This window comes from Corythoichthys intestinalis, chromosome 17 (assembly GCF_030265065.1).
Source record: "Corythoichthys intestinalis isolate RoL2023-P3 chromosome 17, ASM3026506v1, whole genome shotgun sequence".
NCBI classification, from domain to species: Eukaryota; Metazoa; Chordata; class Actinopteri; order Syngnathiformes; family Syngnathidae; genus Corythoichthys; species Corythoichthys intestinalis.
This window is the reverse complement of record NC_080411.1, coordinates 7,956,899-7,974,518: the sequence shown is the minus strand read 5'-3', so window position 1 is coordinate 7,974,518 and position 17,620 is coordinate 7,956,899. Positions and strand designations below refer to the sequence as shown.

At 39.0% G+C, this 17,620-nt stretch overlaps 1 protein-coding gene across 3 annotated transcripts in view; it reads right to left on the bottom strand.

The window, feature by feature from the left end:
* Positions 1-1,783: 1,783 nt before the first annotated feature.
* The window catches only part of nrg1 (neuregulin 1), a 55,281-nt gene continuing 39,444 nt past the window's right edge, over positions 1,784-17,620 (bottom strand). The window contains exons 4-9 of one of the 3 annotated variants that reach the window (XM_057818203.1): positions 16,893-16,951; positions 7,344-7,446; positions 6,930-7,056; positions 6,722-6,843; positions 4,112-4,312; positions 3,445-3,591 (exon numbers count right to left, since the gene is read on the bottom strand). In XM_057818203.1, the coding sequence (XP_057674186.1) occupies positions 4,120-4,312; positions 6,722-6,843; positions 6,930-7,056; positions 7,344-7,446; positions 16,893-16,951 (604 nt within the window). In that variant the 3' untranslated portion in view covers positions 3,445-3,591; positions 4,112-4,119. Of the gene's footprint in view, positions 3,592-4,111; positions 4,313-6,721; positions 6,844-6,929; positions 7,057-7,343; positions 7,447-16,892; positions 16,952-17,620 lie in introns of all 3 variants that reach the window. The other 2 variants (XM_057818202.1, XM_057818201.1) reach the window with 2 other exon arrangements.

The window sequence follows — 17,620 nt, the reverse complement described above, 5'->3', positions numbered from 1 at the left end:
GAACTCCTGTGCAAAATCAGTAATAACAGTCACTGTATTTTAGTCACAACGACCCATCAATAAAAATATTCAAGTAAATATTAAAGAAAACGACAAAGAAAATATTCTAGTGCAGCAGCATCTTTATCGCAATATCAATCCAGGGATCACTTCAGTTGCAAACAAAACATCAACTAAATTGCAATGTAGAACAAAAGTAAAATGTAGGCCTAGCCTATCTTATATCTATAATATTTCTCGCTCCCTCTTTCTCCGTTTCAGCCATTGTTATGTTATGTCCTATCTCTCTGCTCTCTCGATTACAACTGCGCTCGTCTGTGATGTTACTCCGGTGAGGAAGCGGATTTGGGTTCCTCGTCCCCCCTGCATAGAGGTTAGATCTTGTGCCCGAACCCGACCCGACCCGAAATGTTAAGCATTCACGTTTCGGTGGGTCGGGTCGGGCCGCCGCGCCGGACTAATAAATTATTGAAAAAAAAAAAAAAATCCGCAGAGGGCTGTGACGCAGCCCTCTTTTTCTTCTTCTCCTCCCGTTATTTCGTTGTGTGAAAGCTTTTATAATTCTCATAAAAATATGTAGACTATTTAAATATTGAGTAAATTTGCATTTTTTTTCCCTGCCAACTGAGAATTCGTTACGAAAGACACTTTTATTTATGCACACAAAGGCAAATGTGATCCTTTTGAATCTTCTCTGTGTGTCTGTAAAACCGTGTTTTTTTTTTTTAATTAAACTTTCCCAGCGTTATTTCGTTGTGTAAATTGCTTTTATAAATCTCATAAAAATATGTAGACTATTTAAATATTGTGTAAACTTGCGTTTTTTGTCTGCCAACTGAGAATTTGTTAGGAAAGACACTTTTATTTATGCACATAAAGGCAAATGTGATCCTTTCGAATCTTCTCTGTGTGTCTGCAAAACCGTGTTTTTTTAATATTAAACTTTCCCAGTGTTATTTCGTTGTGTAAAGGCTTTTATAACTCTTATAAAAATATGTAGACTATTTAAACAGTAAGAAAACTTGAAGAAATTAAAATAAATTGCTGCTGCGGCTGCGTTTTTTTTCCCCACATCACTCGGCTCGGGCATGCAAATCTATAGTTAATTGATCTGGCCGGTCGGGCTTCAATACCAGCGGGCCGTGTCGGGTTGGGCTGGAATTTTTTAGGCCCGATTTAACCTCTGCGGGCTTGCTTTGAATGTAAAGTAGCTCTCTCTACAGGTAAACATGAGAATAACAATACAAATGGGGAAACCAAATCTATTGCATCACAGGAATTGCGCAGGGAAGATTTTTTAACGTACTTATATATTTTAAAATGCGCTGAATCGATTCAGCGTGTTGCCCGCATCGGGATGCATCGCCGCATCGATTATTGTTGACACCCTTAATGGGAACGAGGCTAGCATCAGGGGTAGCAAACAGAGAAACGTTACCAAACTTTGGAAAGCACTGTCATTCTAATTGAATGAGCAGGGACAAACAGCTTGGGGTCAGAAGTACGTGCGCTATTCTCTAACCTGAACGCACCCCAAGTCTTGGATGACAAATCAACTGAGCAGAGTCAACTCGACACGGCTGGTAGTTTCAATTTATTCAGAGTAAGTAACGCACCGCTTTTGACCGTCAGTAACGGTAACGGCATTGTAACGGCGGAAAAAGTAATTAGTTAGATTACCTCGTTACTGAAAAATAACGCCGTTACGTAACGTCGTTATTTATAACGGCGTTACTCCCAACACTGTTGACCAAATACTTATTTTCCACCATGATTTGCAAATAAATTCTTTAAAAATCAAACAATGTGATTTTCTGGTTTTTTTTTTCCACATTCTGTTTCTCATGGTTGAGGTTTACCCATGTTGACAATTACAGGTCTCTCTAATATTTTCAAGTGGGAGAACTTGCACAATTAGTGGTTGACTAAATACTTATTTGCCCCACTGTAAACTGAATTGGATTATAAGGCGCACTGTCGGCTTTTGAGAAAATTGAAAGCTTTTAGGTGGAAAATACGGCACTGATTCTAATAAGACTGAGACATTTACATATGGTGCAATTTTTTTTAATTCTCAAAAAGCATTGCTGAAGACATTGTCTTTACAAAGGAAATCAAGAGCCTTACATTTATTTAAGCTTTAAACAAACTAGATATTTACCTTCAAAGATGTAATCAGTAAAACTGGATATTCTTTATGTCGTCCTTTAGAATTTTATATTCAAGTATTGTTTTATTCCTTCATTGACATTGTTTTAAGAAAATGTGACAATGATGAGACCAAAGGTGTTTTCTTAACAGTTAACTGATTACATCTGTATTTTGCTTGCATGTGTTAGTGTACAGTACTCCATTGGCAGTTATAAACATTTATTACATATTATTTCGTCCAATACCATGTTATGATGCACATGGAATCATCCAAATAAATGTTGCAGTTCAGTATTACATTTCGATGAGACCAATAATGGAGCGGGCAGATCCGATATTTTCATGACATGAAACCACCTTGTAGTTCCAGGATGGGTGTTAGCATGCGTTTTGAACTTTCTTACCGAAATATTAGCGCTTCTTCACTTTAAACTGGTGAGTCACTGAAGGCGGCTTGCGTGATATTCTTACTGATGAATTGAAGATGGCGAATATACGGCCCTGTTTGCGATTGCAGTTCCCTTAAAATTCCCAACAGAAAGGCACCATTGATCATTTTACACACTACCATATACATTGCTATTTTACACACTGCTACATACCTGTGTATGGCACTTCATCTACAAGACATCAACAAGTTTGTACATTTTTTTTTTTAATTTATAAAACTCTATTCACTACGTCATTAAAATAAAAGTCTTGCTTTTTATCTTTAAAAGTCTTTTTGCTGCAAATAATTTATTAGAAAATAAAGGTTAAATAGTAACTGTTTTTTGTTGAAACTCCCTCTTCGGCATTCTTTAAACAGTTCTTGGGTCTTGTTAGATGGTGGCACCGGGTGACATGACTTGGAGGTCACCGTTTAGCGATGCCGCGGCAGTCCTACTGCTATCCTTCGCTCTTAACAGCAGTGCTTTAGCGTTCTCTATAGAAATAAATGGTGTGTGATCCACCTTCGGATCTTCTGGTTCACTGGCCGTCACGCCGTCAATGCTGTACTCTTTATTACGCGGCACGTAACCGTTTATAACAGCTGCTTCTCTGATGCTGTAGTTATTGATGATGTTGTTCGCATTTACTAGCTTCTCAGTGGATGCCGACATCATATGGCTAGCTGCAGTAGTGACCGGAACTTGGTAGTTATCATTCTCCATGGCACGGAGCGGGCTTGGTGGTAAGCTATGTGCTTCTTGGCCATGGTTGTAATGCGCGGAGGTCCTCTTGAGTTCATCCCGGCTTAAGGACTTGGGTGGCCGTTGCGCCTTCGACAACAGTAGGGGGCGCTTCTCCTCGGCGGAGGGGCTTAAAGCTACAGAGGGGACAGAGATGGCCTGGCTGGAAAGAGTGGCTGACGTCTCTGAGGGAGGAGAGCCCGGAGTTGCAGGAGGGCTGCACAAAACCGTCGACAGGTGAGGCAGGGCTTTCTCAGCTAATAGATGCCTAAAAAACACAAGAAAATATACATTTGTAAAACCAACTGTACTAAACACTGCTGGGACGGACTGTGTGGTCAAAGGAGGCACAGCCTCACCACAGATTGAGCAATATGGAACTAGAACAGTCTCATAATGAACACACATTTTCGATGTACATACATACACATCTGAGACGAAACACACATTTTTGATGCGCAAACAGATCTGACACAAACTAGAGCTGAAACGATTACTCGAATAAATCGAGAAACTCGATTTTAAAAATGATCCAGGCATTTTTTTCCACCTCGAGGAATCGTTTATGACTGATGACCAGTCAAGAGTGAGGGCTTTTGAGGACCCAAACGTAGGGAAACCTCTGTTTATGTGTCGGCATATGAAATATTTCAGAAAAATGTGCATCCGTTTTTCCAGGTTGTCATCTTTGCATTTGAATGTTCTTGTCGGCTTTCTCTGGAAAGTCTTTGAGTTATTGTTTGTCTAAACTGGTTCTCTGTAGCGCGAAGTTGAAATTAGTCAGTTACCTCATATTTTACGACACATCCCTGTTGGAGTCGGATATGTCTCTGCTCTTCTTTGAATTAGCACTTAGGTCTTTGATGCCACCGACGGCATTCAGCCGACCCCTACGGGCATGTGTGGCATGCTGGCTATTCTCCATCAGTGACATCATGGAGACAGAGTCAGTGTCAGACACAACACTGTTGCTCCAGTCATGACTCCAGCTGTGGAGACAGGGAGGCGGACGTTTATATGTAGACAGTTCTTTTTAAAATGACAGCAAATTTTTGTTCGTCAAATTGACGTTTGAATGGTGTTTGTTTTTTGTTTTTTTTTGCTTCAGTGTCTGCATGAATTTATGTATTTTTTTCAGCTCTACAAAATGGAACCGCTTCATCAATTAAACAATCTTTTTTTTTTTTTTTTTAACATTAAAATGTCCATCAAATTTAAAACGTGGACATAATCGTAAATGCCAATTTTAGTCACTGTCAAAAGGGTCATAGGGTTTAATTTAACTGATTATGGTATTGTTGGTATGGTTGTATGTCAGACGGGCTTCATCCATTTAAACTATAAACTATAGACTATGGCCAAGAATGGTGTTCATTGGAGGACTCCATGGAGGAAGCCAATGTTGTCTAAAAAAAAACCAAAAAAACATTGTTGCTCATTTAATGTTCACAAAAAGGCAGTTGGACATTCCACAGAAGTTTTGGCAAAATATTTTGTGGACTGATGAAACCAAACTTGAATTGTTTGGGAGTAACACACAATGTAATGTGTGGAGGAAAAAAAATGGAACAGCTCACAAACAGCAACACCTAATCCCCACCGTGACGCATGGTGGAGGGAGCATCGTGATTTGGGGCTGTTTTGCTACCTCAGGGCCTGGACAACTTGCGATCATTAACGGAAGAATGAATTCAAATGTTTATCAGGATGTTCTGCCACAAGACCATGATCCAAAACACAGAAGTAAATTAACTTCTGAATGGTTTCAGAAGAACAAAATACACATTCTGGAGTGGCCAAGTCAAAGTCCAGACTTGAACCCCATTGAGATGCTTTGGTATAACCTAAAGACAGCGATTCATGCCAGACATCCCAGGAATCTGACTGAACTACACCCGTTTTGTAGAGAAAAATGGGCCAAGATTAATCCTGATCGATGTGCCAGACTGACCTGCAGCTACAGGAAGCATCTGGTTGATTTTCTGCCAAAGGTGGGGCTACAAAATATCAAATGTGATGGTTCACTTACTTATTTTCCCCCTTCTGTCATTGTTTGCATACTATCCTCATTAAAGTATGAAAACCTATAAATGCTTGGGTGGTTTTAGTTAAAGCAGACACTGTTTTTTCATCTGTGTGATTTTGACAAAGATCAGATCACATTAGATGGTGATTTTATGCAGAAATTTCCAAAGGTTCAGATACCTTTTCATACCATTGTATTTTGTTGTGTTAATTTGAAATGAAACAGCCAATTATTTTGTCACATAAAATATCTCAGTGTGGGATATGATATGCAATAGACCATACAGTCGTGCTTTATTTACAAGTCATGGACATATGTCAACACCTTCGAAGGGTGTACAAACCTAACTGTACTGTCATTGTATATAAGCTCACCTTTACACACAAACCTTTGTGTCTTCCACTGTCACACGTGTATTGTCCACGTAATGTTAACCAATGATTGTTACAGTACTGATTAAAGCTTACAACAATCTAAAATAGCAGGAAAGTTTGTACTTATGTGTTTTGACCTAACTGTAAGAACCGAAAACTAGAGGATTATTTTAAAACCCTTCAAATCAACTACAACCCCTAGCAAAAAGTATGAGATACTGTGGCATGACCTAATGACAGCGATTAATGTCAGACATCCCAGGAATTTGACTGAACTACAGCTGTTTTGTAGAGAAGAATGAGCCAAGATTAGTCCTGATCAATTTGCCAGAATGATCTGCAGCTACAGGAAGCGTCCGGTTGAAGTTATTGCAGCCAAAGGGGGGGCACAAAATATTAAATGTGATGGTTCACTTACTTATTTTCCCCTTTCTGTCATTGTTTACATACTATCCTCATTAAAATATGAAAACCTATAAATTTGTGCGTGGTTTTACTTAGAGCAGACACTGTTTTCTCATCTGTGTGATTTGACAAAGCTCAGCTTACATTTGATGGTGATTTTACGTAGAAATGTGAGAAATTCCAAAAGGTTTAGATACTTTTTCACACCACTGTGTTATAATTTGAGACTATGTGAGAGCATCTGGCTTTGGCGGAAAGGGCTCAGATTTGAACTGTGTGTATTAACTATTTTGTGTAGTGTAATGCATACAGAACAAAAACAAATACAGCAATTTATAAATGATTAACGAAACCCTAAAAAGAAGCTAGCGTTCTGCAACACCAGCAAAAGAAATGTTTTCTTACAGTATCTTCTGAGGGAAAATAAGATTGAGTACGAAGCTATTACATTAGCTGTAAAGTAATCTACACAATTTAAAGAGAGTGGTTTTAGGGAAAGTGGTGGCCCTTCGACAGATAATAAAATACACAAAATTACGGTTTACAGCCTCCACAATAAGAACCAGGATAAAATATTTGAAGTCTTTCTTTACCTTTGGCTGGAGATGTTGGTGAGCGTGGTAGGCTGTTGGGTTGATAAGGCATAATTGCTTGTAGAGAATGTTGTTTCTGTCTCTTTCTCGTCTGCATGTTGGATTGCTGTCCCATTACATGGCTAATAAAACATCAGAAAACGAAAGATGAAGCGTATTAGTGCTAACTTTATACCATTATTTTAGACGTCATGCAATGCAAGCATACAATGGTCTGCTGCAAATCCTGAAGAGGCAAATTGGAAACCTGTCGTCGGCTGGCTGATTTGGCCAGTTTGTTTCTTTTAGACCTCAGGTTCTGCCTGAGACGGTCATGGAGCTTCTTCCTCTGCTTCCTGTTTCAGAAGACACACAAACTATTAGGTCACCAGGCATCATGGATCAAAATGTATACATTTGCCCTTAAATAAAGTTACAATGGTTTGACTATAGCAAACACTGCAAAAACACGCAACATAATACACTTGTAGCGTCCAAAAGTAAAGGGAAATTCATGTGTTTTTAATTAGAATACTAGGGTAGCTTTGATTGCAAAGTGGGGAATACACTAATAGGCGCTATAATTAAATCACTGTGCTGTTTATTTGTTCAAAATCATGCATAAAAGCGCGGCATACTGTACTTTGTTTTGCAGTAGGCAACCACACACATGATTCCCACGACTAGGAGTGCAATGCAGATTCCTGTTATTGTTAAAATACGTTTCTGATACAGCTCCTCAGCTTCTGAAAAAGACGACAGTCCATTTTTTAAACTTTATTTTTTTAAGAAACAAACACAGACAAACATAAATGCAACTGTAGCCAAACCGTAATATGATTTTTTCCCCCCGAACCACTGAATGGCAAACTAATTTTATGTGCTCATATACTATATTGAATGTTGACATTTAGTAAAATGAATATATTTATCAATTATTTTACATAAAGTACATCAGGTAGTCCCCGGGTTACAATGTTCTCAACTTAGGCGATTTCGACTTTACGACGCCGGAGTCTCGTCCGCCATTTTTTTTTTTTTTTTTGTCGCACAAAAAGTACCTACCATAATTTTCGGACTATAAGCCGTTACTTTTTTCCTTCATTTCAAATCCTGCAGCTTATTTGTTGATTTATTTTGGTTAATAGATAAAACTTTAGTTGATAGCGGCGTCATAAGACTGTCATAAGACCATCATAATTATGACACTAACATGGGCATTATAACACATGTCATTAAGTTTCATCCGGCAAATTATGTCACTAACTCCATTTATATCCAGCTTGGATCTTTTACATCTATTCAAAAGTGAGATAATTTGCCGAATACCACTAAATGACATCTGTTATAAGCATTCATTAATGCTCATGACAGTGTAGGCTCATTATTATTATTGTCTTATGACAGTCTCATGGCACCACTGTTAAATAAAGTGTTACCAAATACCATAAGTAGCAACTAGAAACTGCAATTTCGGGAGAAATTACTTCTGGTCTTTGCCATGTGGAGATACAGATCTTAGCCGCAGCCTAGGTTGGTTTGGGGACAATTCGGGGACAACGTCAGGTCACTTCCTGTCTATTTGGGGACATTTATGGGGCCTTGGATAATGATATTAGGTCATTTTTGAACATTTGGGAGGCGTGGCCTAGTCATATCAGGTCATTTGGGAGCATTTGGGGGCGTGGCCTAGTCATATCAGGTGATTTGGGAACATTTAGGGGGCGTGGCCTGATCATATCAGGTCATTTGGGAACATTTGGGGGGCGTGGCCTGATCATATCAGGTCATTTGGGGGCGTGTCCTATTGATATCTGGTTATTTCCTGTTGATATGGGGACATTGAAAATGAATGGGAAAAAATTTGGACGTTCATAGCCGCCAATGGCATCCAACTACATTGGCATCTATAGAATAATAACATGCCCATCAATGGCATTAAACAGAGGAAATGCCATTGAAAATGAATGGAAAATTTGGACGTCCATGTCAGTCAATGGCAGCACCCTCTATAAGCGTCAATGGAAGCGGGGAAGTTTGGGGGACACGTCCTGTTGATATCTGGTCATTTTCTGTTGATTTGGGGAAATTTTGTTATTTTCCCCATTGAAAATGAATGGGAAAAAATTTAATGAAACAACTGGAACAGTAACTAAAGAAATAATTCGCGCAGAACATAAATTTTGATTGTTATTTACATCTGTAGCGCAGCAATGCATGCTAGGAGGTATGTTGGACAACAACAGTGTTGACAGCAGGTGGCAGCAGACGTTGACTGTCTCCCCCAAGGGAGCAGTGATGGCCAAAATGAAGCTTCTTAAAACAATAAAGCTTTGCAGCCAATTGGTTCAAAGCTTCATGGTGGTTCATTTGGTTTAGTGACAGTCTTATGGCGACACTGTCAAATAATGTGTTACCAAATACTATAACCAGCAATTAATGAAACAACTGGAACAGTAACTAAAGAAATAATTAGCACAGAACATGAATTTTGATTGATATTTACATCTGTAGCGCAGCAATGCATGCTAGGAGGCATGCTGGACAACAAACAGTGTTAACAGCAGGTGGTAGCTGAGGCTGACTGTCTCCCCCAATGGAGCAGTGATGGCCAAATGAAGCTTCTTGAGGCAATGAACCTTTGCAGCCAATTGGTTCAAAGCTTAATGGTGGGTCAGACTCATTTGGTCTTATGACCAAGCCCGTCGATAGGCGGGACCAAACGGGTATGTTGTCCCCGGCCTCAGGACCATAGGGGCCCCTGAATGACCCTTAATTTATTTTACTTTACATTCACATATTTCTTATTTATCTAAATCACTGTCTGATTAAATATTATGTTCTACTCGATACATACTTAAAAACTTTAACATATTAAATATTTCAAATATATATTTTTTCCTTTTTTTGTACAACGCTCCACCCCCCCCCCCCTGTCTTAGGAGAGAATGGTTTGACCTACTGGTTTTACACTACTGATTTGCTGATTTATGGCGTTATATTGCTGCCTCTATTCTGATCGAGCGCTTTATTGCCAGTGACTGGAGGAAAGCGAGCCTTCAGTAAAATGAAAATGATAAAAAAAAAAATTAAAAACTACCAAAAACTACTTTGCTCCACCATATCACAGGGCAGGCTTATCAATCTAGCCATGATCTCCATTAAGTGTGAGCTTGCTCAAAAACTGGATTTCACTGATGTTACAAATGACTCAAAAAAATCTAGGCGCATTACTGTTTGAGGGCTTGATAACCCCAGTGATGTGGAGGGGGCAGGCACAGGATTGAATGAATGAATTTATTGTCATTGTCATCATCATCATAATCATTGACAGTTTCAGAGTGTGGGATATTTTGGCCAGAAAGGGGAAACACTGACACAGTCTAAGGAATAATTTGCCCGAAAAAAGACGATGACAGACAAAGGAAAACGGGAAAAGCAAATGCTTATCGATACCCGTCCCCCAACAGCCCGGGACGCACAGTCTAGCATGTTTGTGTTACAGTCCAGTTATTTTCAGTTTTTTTGTTTTGGTTTTTACTCACATATCATTCAAAAAAGTCATTGATTGCCATTGATTTCGCATATTGTCAATAGTTTGGATGTTTAATAGGATGTTTAGTTATACTGTTTTGTTGCTTAGCAGGCAGGCATAGCACTCTCAGTTGTATTGTATTGTAGCCTACATAGGACAATAGATGGAAATTGTTTATATTGTGTCACATCACATTACGGTCTGTTAAATGTAACTGTCCATCTCAAATAATTTGAAAATTTACACTGTCATTGCTTGCAAAGCGTTAAAAGTACTGCGTACATTGCCGTGACAAGCCGGTGGCAGGGGTAGGGTGGGGGGGCTATAATGGTCGCTTGCCCCCGAGCCCCTGCAAGTCTGTTGACAGCCCTGCTTATGACAGTCGTACGATGCTACTGTCAAATATTGTGTTACCGATTAATATATTTTGTTGTACATACCCCATAATACTTTGAAGACAGCTGCGGCTTATAGTCCAGTGTGGCTTATTTATGAACAAATGCCATTTTTGTGCATAATTTGGTGGGTGGCGGCTTATAGTCAGGTGCTCCTTATAGTGTGAAAATTACGGTAATTGTACCTCGCAGTAGCTTATTTTTCACTTCACTTTATTAACATGACTTGTTCTGTCCTCACTAAACGTGAAGTTGTTTAGCTTGACAGACAGCAAACAAAGCAATTATGCTTATTAAAGCTTTTTACTTCCTTCACTTTTGATAATTTGTAAAGCTGTACCACACATATGTACACGTCTGCTCAAAACAACACGCATTTTAACAATAAAACACTCGACACAAAACGATTGGTTTTCAAACGTCCATCTAGTCTGATCCATATGTCAATTTAGTAGATTAAATGAGCCTAATTTGCCACATAAAAATCCGCTATCTTAAATGCTACGAAAGCTAATGTCTTTACAATTCTCATAGTAAATACCTCCACAAACAGCTCTAAACTTAATTAGAAATGCATTCACAAACATATATCAGCTGAAGCAATTTACAGCTTTATGTGGGCCAATAGACATCTGAGTGCTCTTGCATTATTTAATGACAGTCCAGCCAGACTCACTGCTGCCACCAGAAGGCAGTGTATCCTCCACCATAAAACCAAATACAATGCTTTTGGACTTTTTGGATAGTTATTTTGACATTTTAAATGGTTAATTTTGACTTACACGGAAATTCGGGTTACATTGCCAGCGTAGGAATGGAACTCGCTCGTAACCCGGGGACTACCTGAACCTACGATCCAAAGACCATTTTAAGTATGATATATGAAGACAATTTCTGCTCAATCTCATGAATTTCTATTTATTGTTGGACTCTTTAAAAGTGCTAGTATAAATAAGTCACTTTTTTATGACATACTGCACAAACACTACTGGGAGAGAAAGATTAATATTTTCTACAGATCCATGCCAGCAAACACTGTGGAAGAGAAGCAGGTAATACAGCGGCAGCACTATAGAGAGGGGGGATATGAGGAACATGGAAATGGAAATGAGGTCGAAAAAAAAAACAGAAAAAAGCAGAAGTCAGCAAGAAAGTTGCGATTTGTCAGTAAATCATGCTTATTAAAAAAGAAAGAAAAAGTATAAAAGTGTAAAAGTTGAAGGGATGTGTACATACAGCAGACCTGTTAAGTTTCACGATTTGGTCGGGAGACTCCCGATTTTGACCCCAATGCTCACGCCTCACGATTAGAAAGCCAAATCTCCCAATTTTCCAAAAATGTCAATTTTTTTTTTTTTTTTACGTTTTTGTTTGTCACCGTTTTGTAACGATACCATTCGGCCCGATTCGGAAAGTGACCAACAACGAATAGCCTGGCCGTCTCCGACTTCCCTGCCCTCCCTCCCCTTCAGAGCTGGAAAAGCCCAACCCATACATCTGACAGGGAGGGAAGAGGCGAAGCACCACCGACTTCCCAAGATGCTGGCACTAATAAACCGGCTTTTAGACTGGTTCAAGTCTTTATTTTGGAAGGAAGAGATGGAGCTGACCCTGGTTGGCCTCCAGTATTCGGGAAAAACGACGTTCGTCAACGTAATTGCCGTAAGTCTTACCTGCCAGCGATAGCTAACTAGCCTAATGCTAATAGCAGTAGAGCTAATGATGGGAGAACGATGACGAGGAAGAAGTCGCTGCTTTACTCTGTGTTTTCGTGGATCAAACAACATGGAATATTAAACCACTGCGGTCCTACCCCCACAATATATGAATTTAAGTGAGAAAGCGTATCGTTACTTACTTGAAGTTTAATCATTTAGATTCGCTATTATGCTAAAGCTAAAGTGTATACTATACACTTTATTACATTATATCATTATTACTGCGCTGAAACAAAAAAAATAAAGTTTCAATTCTAGGTTACAATTCAATTAAAAAACTGCCGTGACAAAGATACTTTTAAAAACAAATATGATTAATTTTCTAAATGATGTAATTAATGTTTTTCTGTTGTTTTTATGTATGTTCTTGCTGATTTAGTCTCACGAAACCCTAATTGGAGTGATGGTTGATGAGATGAAGAGGCTGCTGTGGAAGCTGATGTCCAAATTTGTGCAAATGGATGTGATCAGGAAAGCTGAGGATATCCTAGATGTTGATTACAGGAACAAGGAGAACTGGCATGACACAGGCAACATAGCAGTATCACATGATGCCAGACAATACATGGAGCAAGTTGAAGACTATCTCTGATGCCACCAAAAAGAGGTTCTTTGACAGTGTAGTTAATTTTTACACAAGTGTTGTGACCAAAATGAACTTGAAAAAAATGGTTGCATTTTGTCTTAGCGATTGTCGCGCGCGCGCGCGTCATCAGGGTTGGCAAACAGAAATCTCCCTATTTGCAATTTCTACAACTTAACAGGTATGATACAGTGGGGAGAACAAGTATTTGATACACTGCCGATTTTGGTTTTCCCACTTGCAAGCCATGTAGAGGTCTGTAATTTGTATCATAAGTTCTCTTCAACAGTGAGGGACGGAATCTAATACAAAAATCCAGAAAATCACATTATATAATTTTTAAATAATAAATTTGTTTTTAACTGCATGAAATAAGTATTTGATACATTACCAACTAGTAAATATTTCGGCTCTCAGTTCTTTTTTAAGAACCCCTCCTGTTCTCCACTTATTACCGGAAGTAACTGCACCTGTTTGAACTTGTTACCTGTATAAAAGACACCTGTTCACATGCTCAAACAAACAAACTCCAACCTCTCCACAATGGCCAAGACCAAAGAGCTGTGTAAGGACATCAGGGATAAAATAATAGACCTGCACAAGGCTGGGATGGGCTACAGGAAAATAAGCAAACAGCTTGGTGAGAAGGTAACAACTGTTGGAGCGATTATTAGAAAATGGAGGAAGTTCAAGTTGACAGTCAATCTGCCTCGTTCTGGGGCTCCATGCAAGATGTCACCTCGTGGGGCATCACTGATCATGAGGAAGGTGAGGGATCAGCCCAGAACTACATGGTAGGACCTGGTCAATGACCTGAAGAGAGCTGAAACCACAGTCTCGAAGAAAACCATCGGAAACATATTACGCCGTCATGGATTAAAATCCTACAGCGCACGCAAGGTCCCGCTGCTGAAGCCAGTGCATTTCCAGACACGTCTGAAGTTTGCCACTGACCATCTGGATGATCCAGAGGAGACATGGGAGAAGGTCATGTGGTCAGATGAGACCAAAATTGAACTTTTTTGGTCTAAACTCCGCTCGTCGTGTTTGGAGGAAAAAGCAGGATGAGTACATCCCCAAGAACACCATCCCAACCGTGAAATATGGAGGAGGAAACATTATTTTTTGGGGGGCTGCTTCTCTGCCAAGGGTACAGGACGACTGCACCGTATTGAGGGGAGGATGGATGGGGCTATGTATCGCCAGATCTTGGTTGACAACCTCCTTCCTTCAGTGAGAGCCCTGAAGATGGGTCGTGGCTGGGTCTTCCAGCATGACAACGACCCAAAGCACACAGCCAAGGCAACTAAAGAGTGGCTCCGTATGAAGCATCTTAAGGTCCTGGAGTGGCCTAGCCAGTCACCAGATCTGAACCCGATAGAAAATCTATGGAGGGAGCTGAAAGTCTGTGTTGCCCGGCAGCAGTCCCGAAACCTGAAGGCTCTGGAGAAGATCTGCATGGAGGAGTGGGCCAAAATCCCTGCTGCAGTGTGTGCAAACTCTTTCAAGGACTACAGGAAATGTTTGGTATCTGTAATAGCAAACAAAGGTTTCTGTGCCAAATAATTTATTATTTAAAAATCATACAACGTGATTTTTTGTTTTTTGTATTAGATTCCGTCCCTCGCAGTTGAAGAGAACTTATGATACAAATTACAGGCATCTACATGCTTTGCAAGTGGGAAAACCAGCAAAATCGGCAGTGTATCAAATACTTGTTCTCCCCACTGTATATGCTGCCATAGCAGATTCATGGCGCATTAAGCCCCCGAACTATTTTTAATTTGCCCGTTTTACCCTGGAAACCCCAGTTTATAAACGTCGCGCAACCGTTTTTGTTTCAACCCAGCCATGAAAACAAGACAAGCAATTATGTTTAATATTCAAAATGTCTGTCATTTTTAGCTTAGAATCTTTTATTGATGTCTAATATTTTGTTTATAAAAAAAAAAAAAACGACTTTAAAAAATTATTCACTCGCATATTTTAAACTTTTAAACAAATTACGTCACAATGAAAAAAATGGCGTCTGTAAAAAAGTCACGGATATCTACCTCATAACTATCGCTAATTTTTGTTTTTTTGTTTGTTACTGTTGCATTTTACCCGATACGTTAGATGATAAATAATCGATCCAAACAAAGAAGAACTGAAAAAACACGTTTTAAAGGGTAAATATATGACAAAGAAAATCTCGACCACTCCTTGATGTCTGCGATTTCTGCATCGCGGCCCTAGTTATATTACAATGTTTCGCCCATAAAATCCCCACAAAAATCCAGCTGTGGCCATTCACAGTTGTGTCTTGACACCCAATGATACATGCGACATGGAGTTTTTGGATCGAAAAAAGGTAAGTACGCAATAGTATATCGTTAAAGTCGTCTGTAATTCTGCTCTCACGTGCGCTCACCTCCAGATAGGGTTTTGCGGTTTAAAAAAACTTTTTTTTTTTTTTTTTTTAAATGCCCTCCTGTCCAAAATGTTTCTTCCTCCAGAAAATTTCGATTTTAAGCTTTCTAATTATGTATCACACATGCATATTGGACAATTTTTAAATGTCGCCAAATTGGAGGTCTCACAGCGGAACTTCAAGTCACTTGAGTGTTTTCCGCCATAACTATATGCTCAGGAAAAAAAATACCATTGTTTAAGAAAAAAAAAAGTAAGCAGTTACTCACAATGTTACTCATTACTGGAGTATTCTTTTCACCAAATACATTTTCACTCGAACTCGAGTACATTTTTTGGATGACTACCTTTTAGAGATGTGATCGGACCCAATCGATCGGGATGCTGATCGATCCGGTCCGATCACGTCATTTGCAAAGTATCGGAATCGGCAAAAAAATATCGGACATGCCTTTTTTTAATATATATATCTTTTTAATTAAATCATTTTCTAATTGTATTTAACGTTACAGACATAATATGTTACACTCATCCAGAGTCCTTAGTTTAGGCTTAAGGTAGGGTTATCAAATTTATCCCGTTAACCGTGGTAATTAATTTTTTAAAAAATGTATCACGTTAAATTATTTAACGCAATTAACGCATGCGCTGCACGACCCACTCACGCATTGTTGCGTTCAATCTGTAATGGCGCCGTTTTACCTATATATAGAGCTAAAAGGCAGCGTAAAATGAGTTGAGTGAATTTTGGCAGCCTTTGTAGCCTTTTTTTAATGGGCTAAAGCCTTACAATCCCTCTTCCTACGATTAGAAATATCGTGGGAAGCAAGGTAGTAGTTGATCTTTGTCTTAACACCCTATATTATTTACCAACGCAGAGAATATATATCAATTGGTACCACTGCGCACAGTCATGGTTGCACTTCCCATCATGCATTTGGGCAGTTAAATGGCTACAGTATCATTTATTGAAAGCTCAACAAATACACTAGATGGCAATATTTAGTCACAATATACAAAGTCACATTTATCCTTTAAGATAATTTGAGGATTTATTGTCATAATAAACAAATACAGTACTTATGTACTGTATGTTGAATGTATATATTTGTCCAAGTTTTATTAATTTTTTTCTTAATGCATTGCCAAAATGTATATGATCGGGAAAAATTATCGGGAATGATTGGAATTGAATCGGGAGCAAAAAAAAAAAAAAAAAAAAAGCAATCGGATCGGGAAATATCGGGATCGGCAGACACTCAAACTAAAATGATCGGAATCGGATCGGGAGCAAAAAAACATGATCGGAACAACCCTACTACCTTGACTTTTACTTGAGTAATATTATTTTGAAGTAATGCTACTCTTACTTGAGTAAACGTTTTGGCTACTCTCCTCACTTTTAGTATCTACCATCCAAATTCATGAATATCACATGCAAAAAATCTACAAAACCTGGACATGCAAATACAATATGGAGTCACATCACACATACAGCTAATGAAACATGCACCAATACGAAATCAGAGACAGGTAGAAATAGACGTACTGTAAAAGCTGGCCGTTACATAGGTTTGGCAGCGATCACCAGTAAATTCATTTGGACACCTGATTAAGAGAAAAGAGAAACAGACAAGAAAAAAAACAGGGTGTTAGTTTATAAACGTGAAGAAGAACCCACAATAGTCATCACTGGTGTTGACAGGCAGAACTAGCTAGACAAATGTCCAGTTAGAATTCGTACATTTAATTTTTTTTTTCAGGGAGTTTCTACTTTAAGCAGATCACTGAAATGTGCATGTAAATAAACAGCTTCTCAGGCTGAGCCTTTTACGGCAATAATACAGTTGTCCCAAATAACAAATTCTGTAAAACCCATCCCAATGACTATATTGGCTTAGATGTAAAGCACTCACAATGACCAGAGGAGGAGCCTCAGCCCCCAGAGGTCACTTGAGTCCCATTGTTGTAAGACATTTGATCAGAAATCTTGTTACAAAAAACACTCTAGCATTCTACGTGCAAGTGTTAGCCTCCACATTGGTGTCAGAGGGGTGTACTGAATGACAAATTAGTAGCGGGTTGAGTGTTAAAACAAAAATAACAGATTTTCAGACACCGTAATGAAATGCGATGGAGTGGAAATTACAGTACATGCAAGTTTCAGTGCATTGCTGCTCAGTGCTCACAGAGGCTTCATAGGTCCTCCGTCAAAACCAGACCACAGAATTGGTTATTTGAAAGCCATATTTCCAAGTTTAACAATTGTTGTTCAAA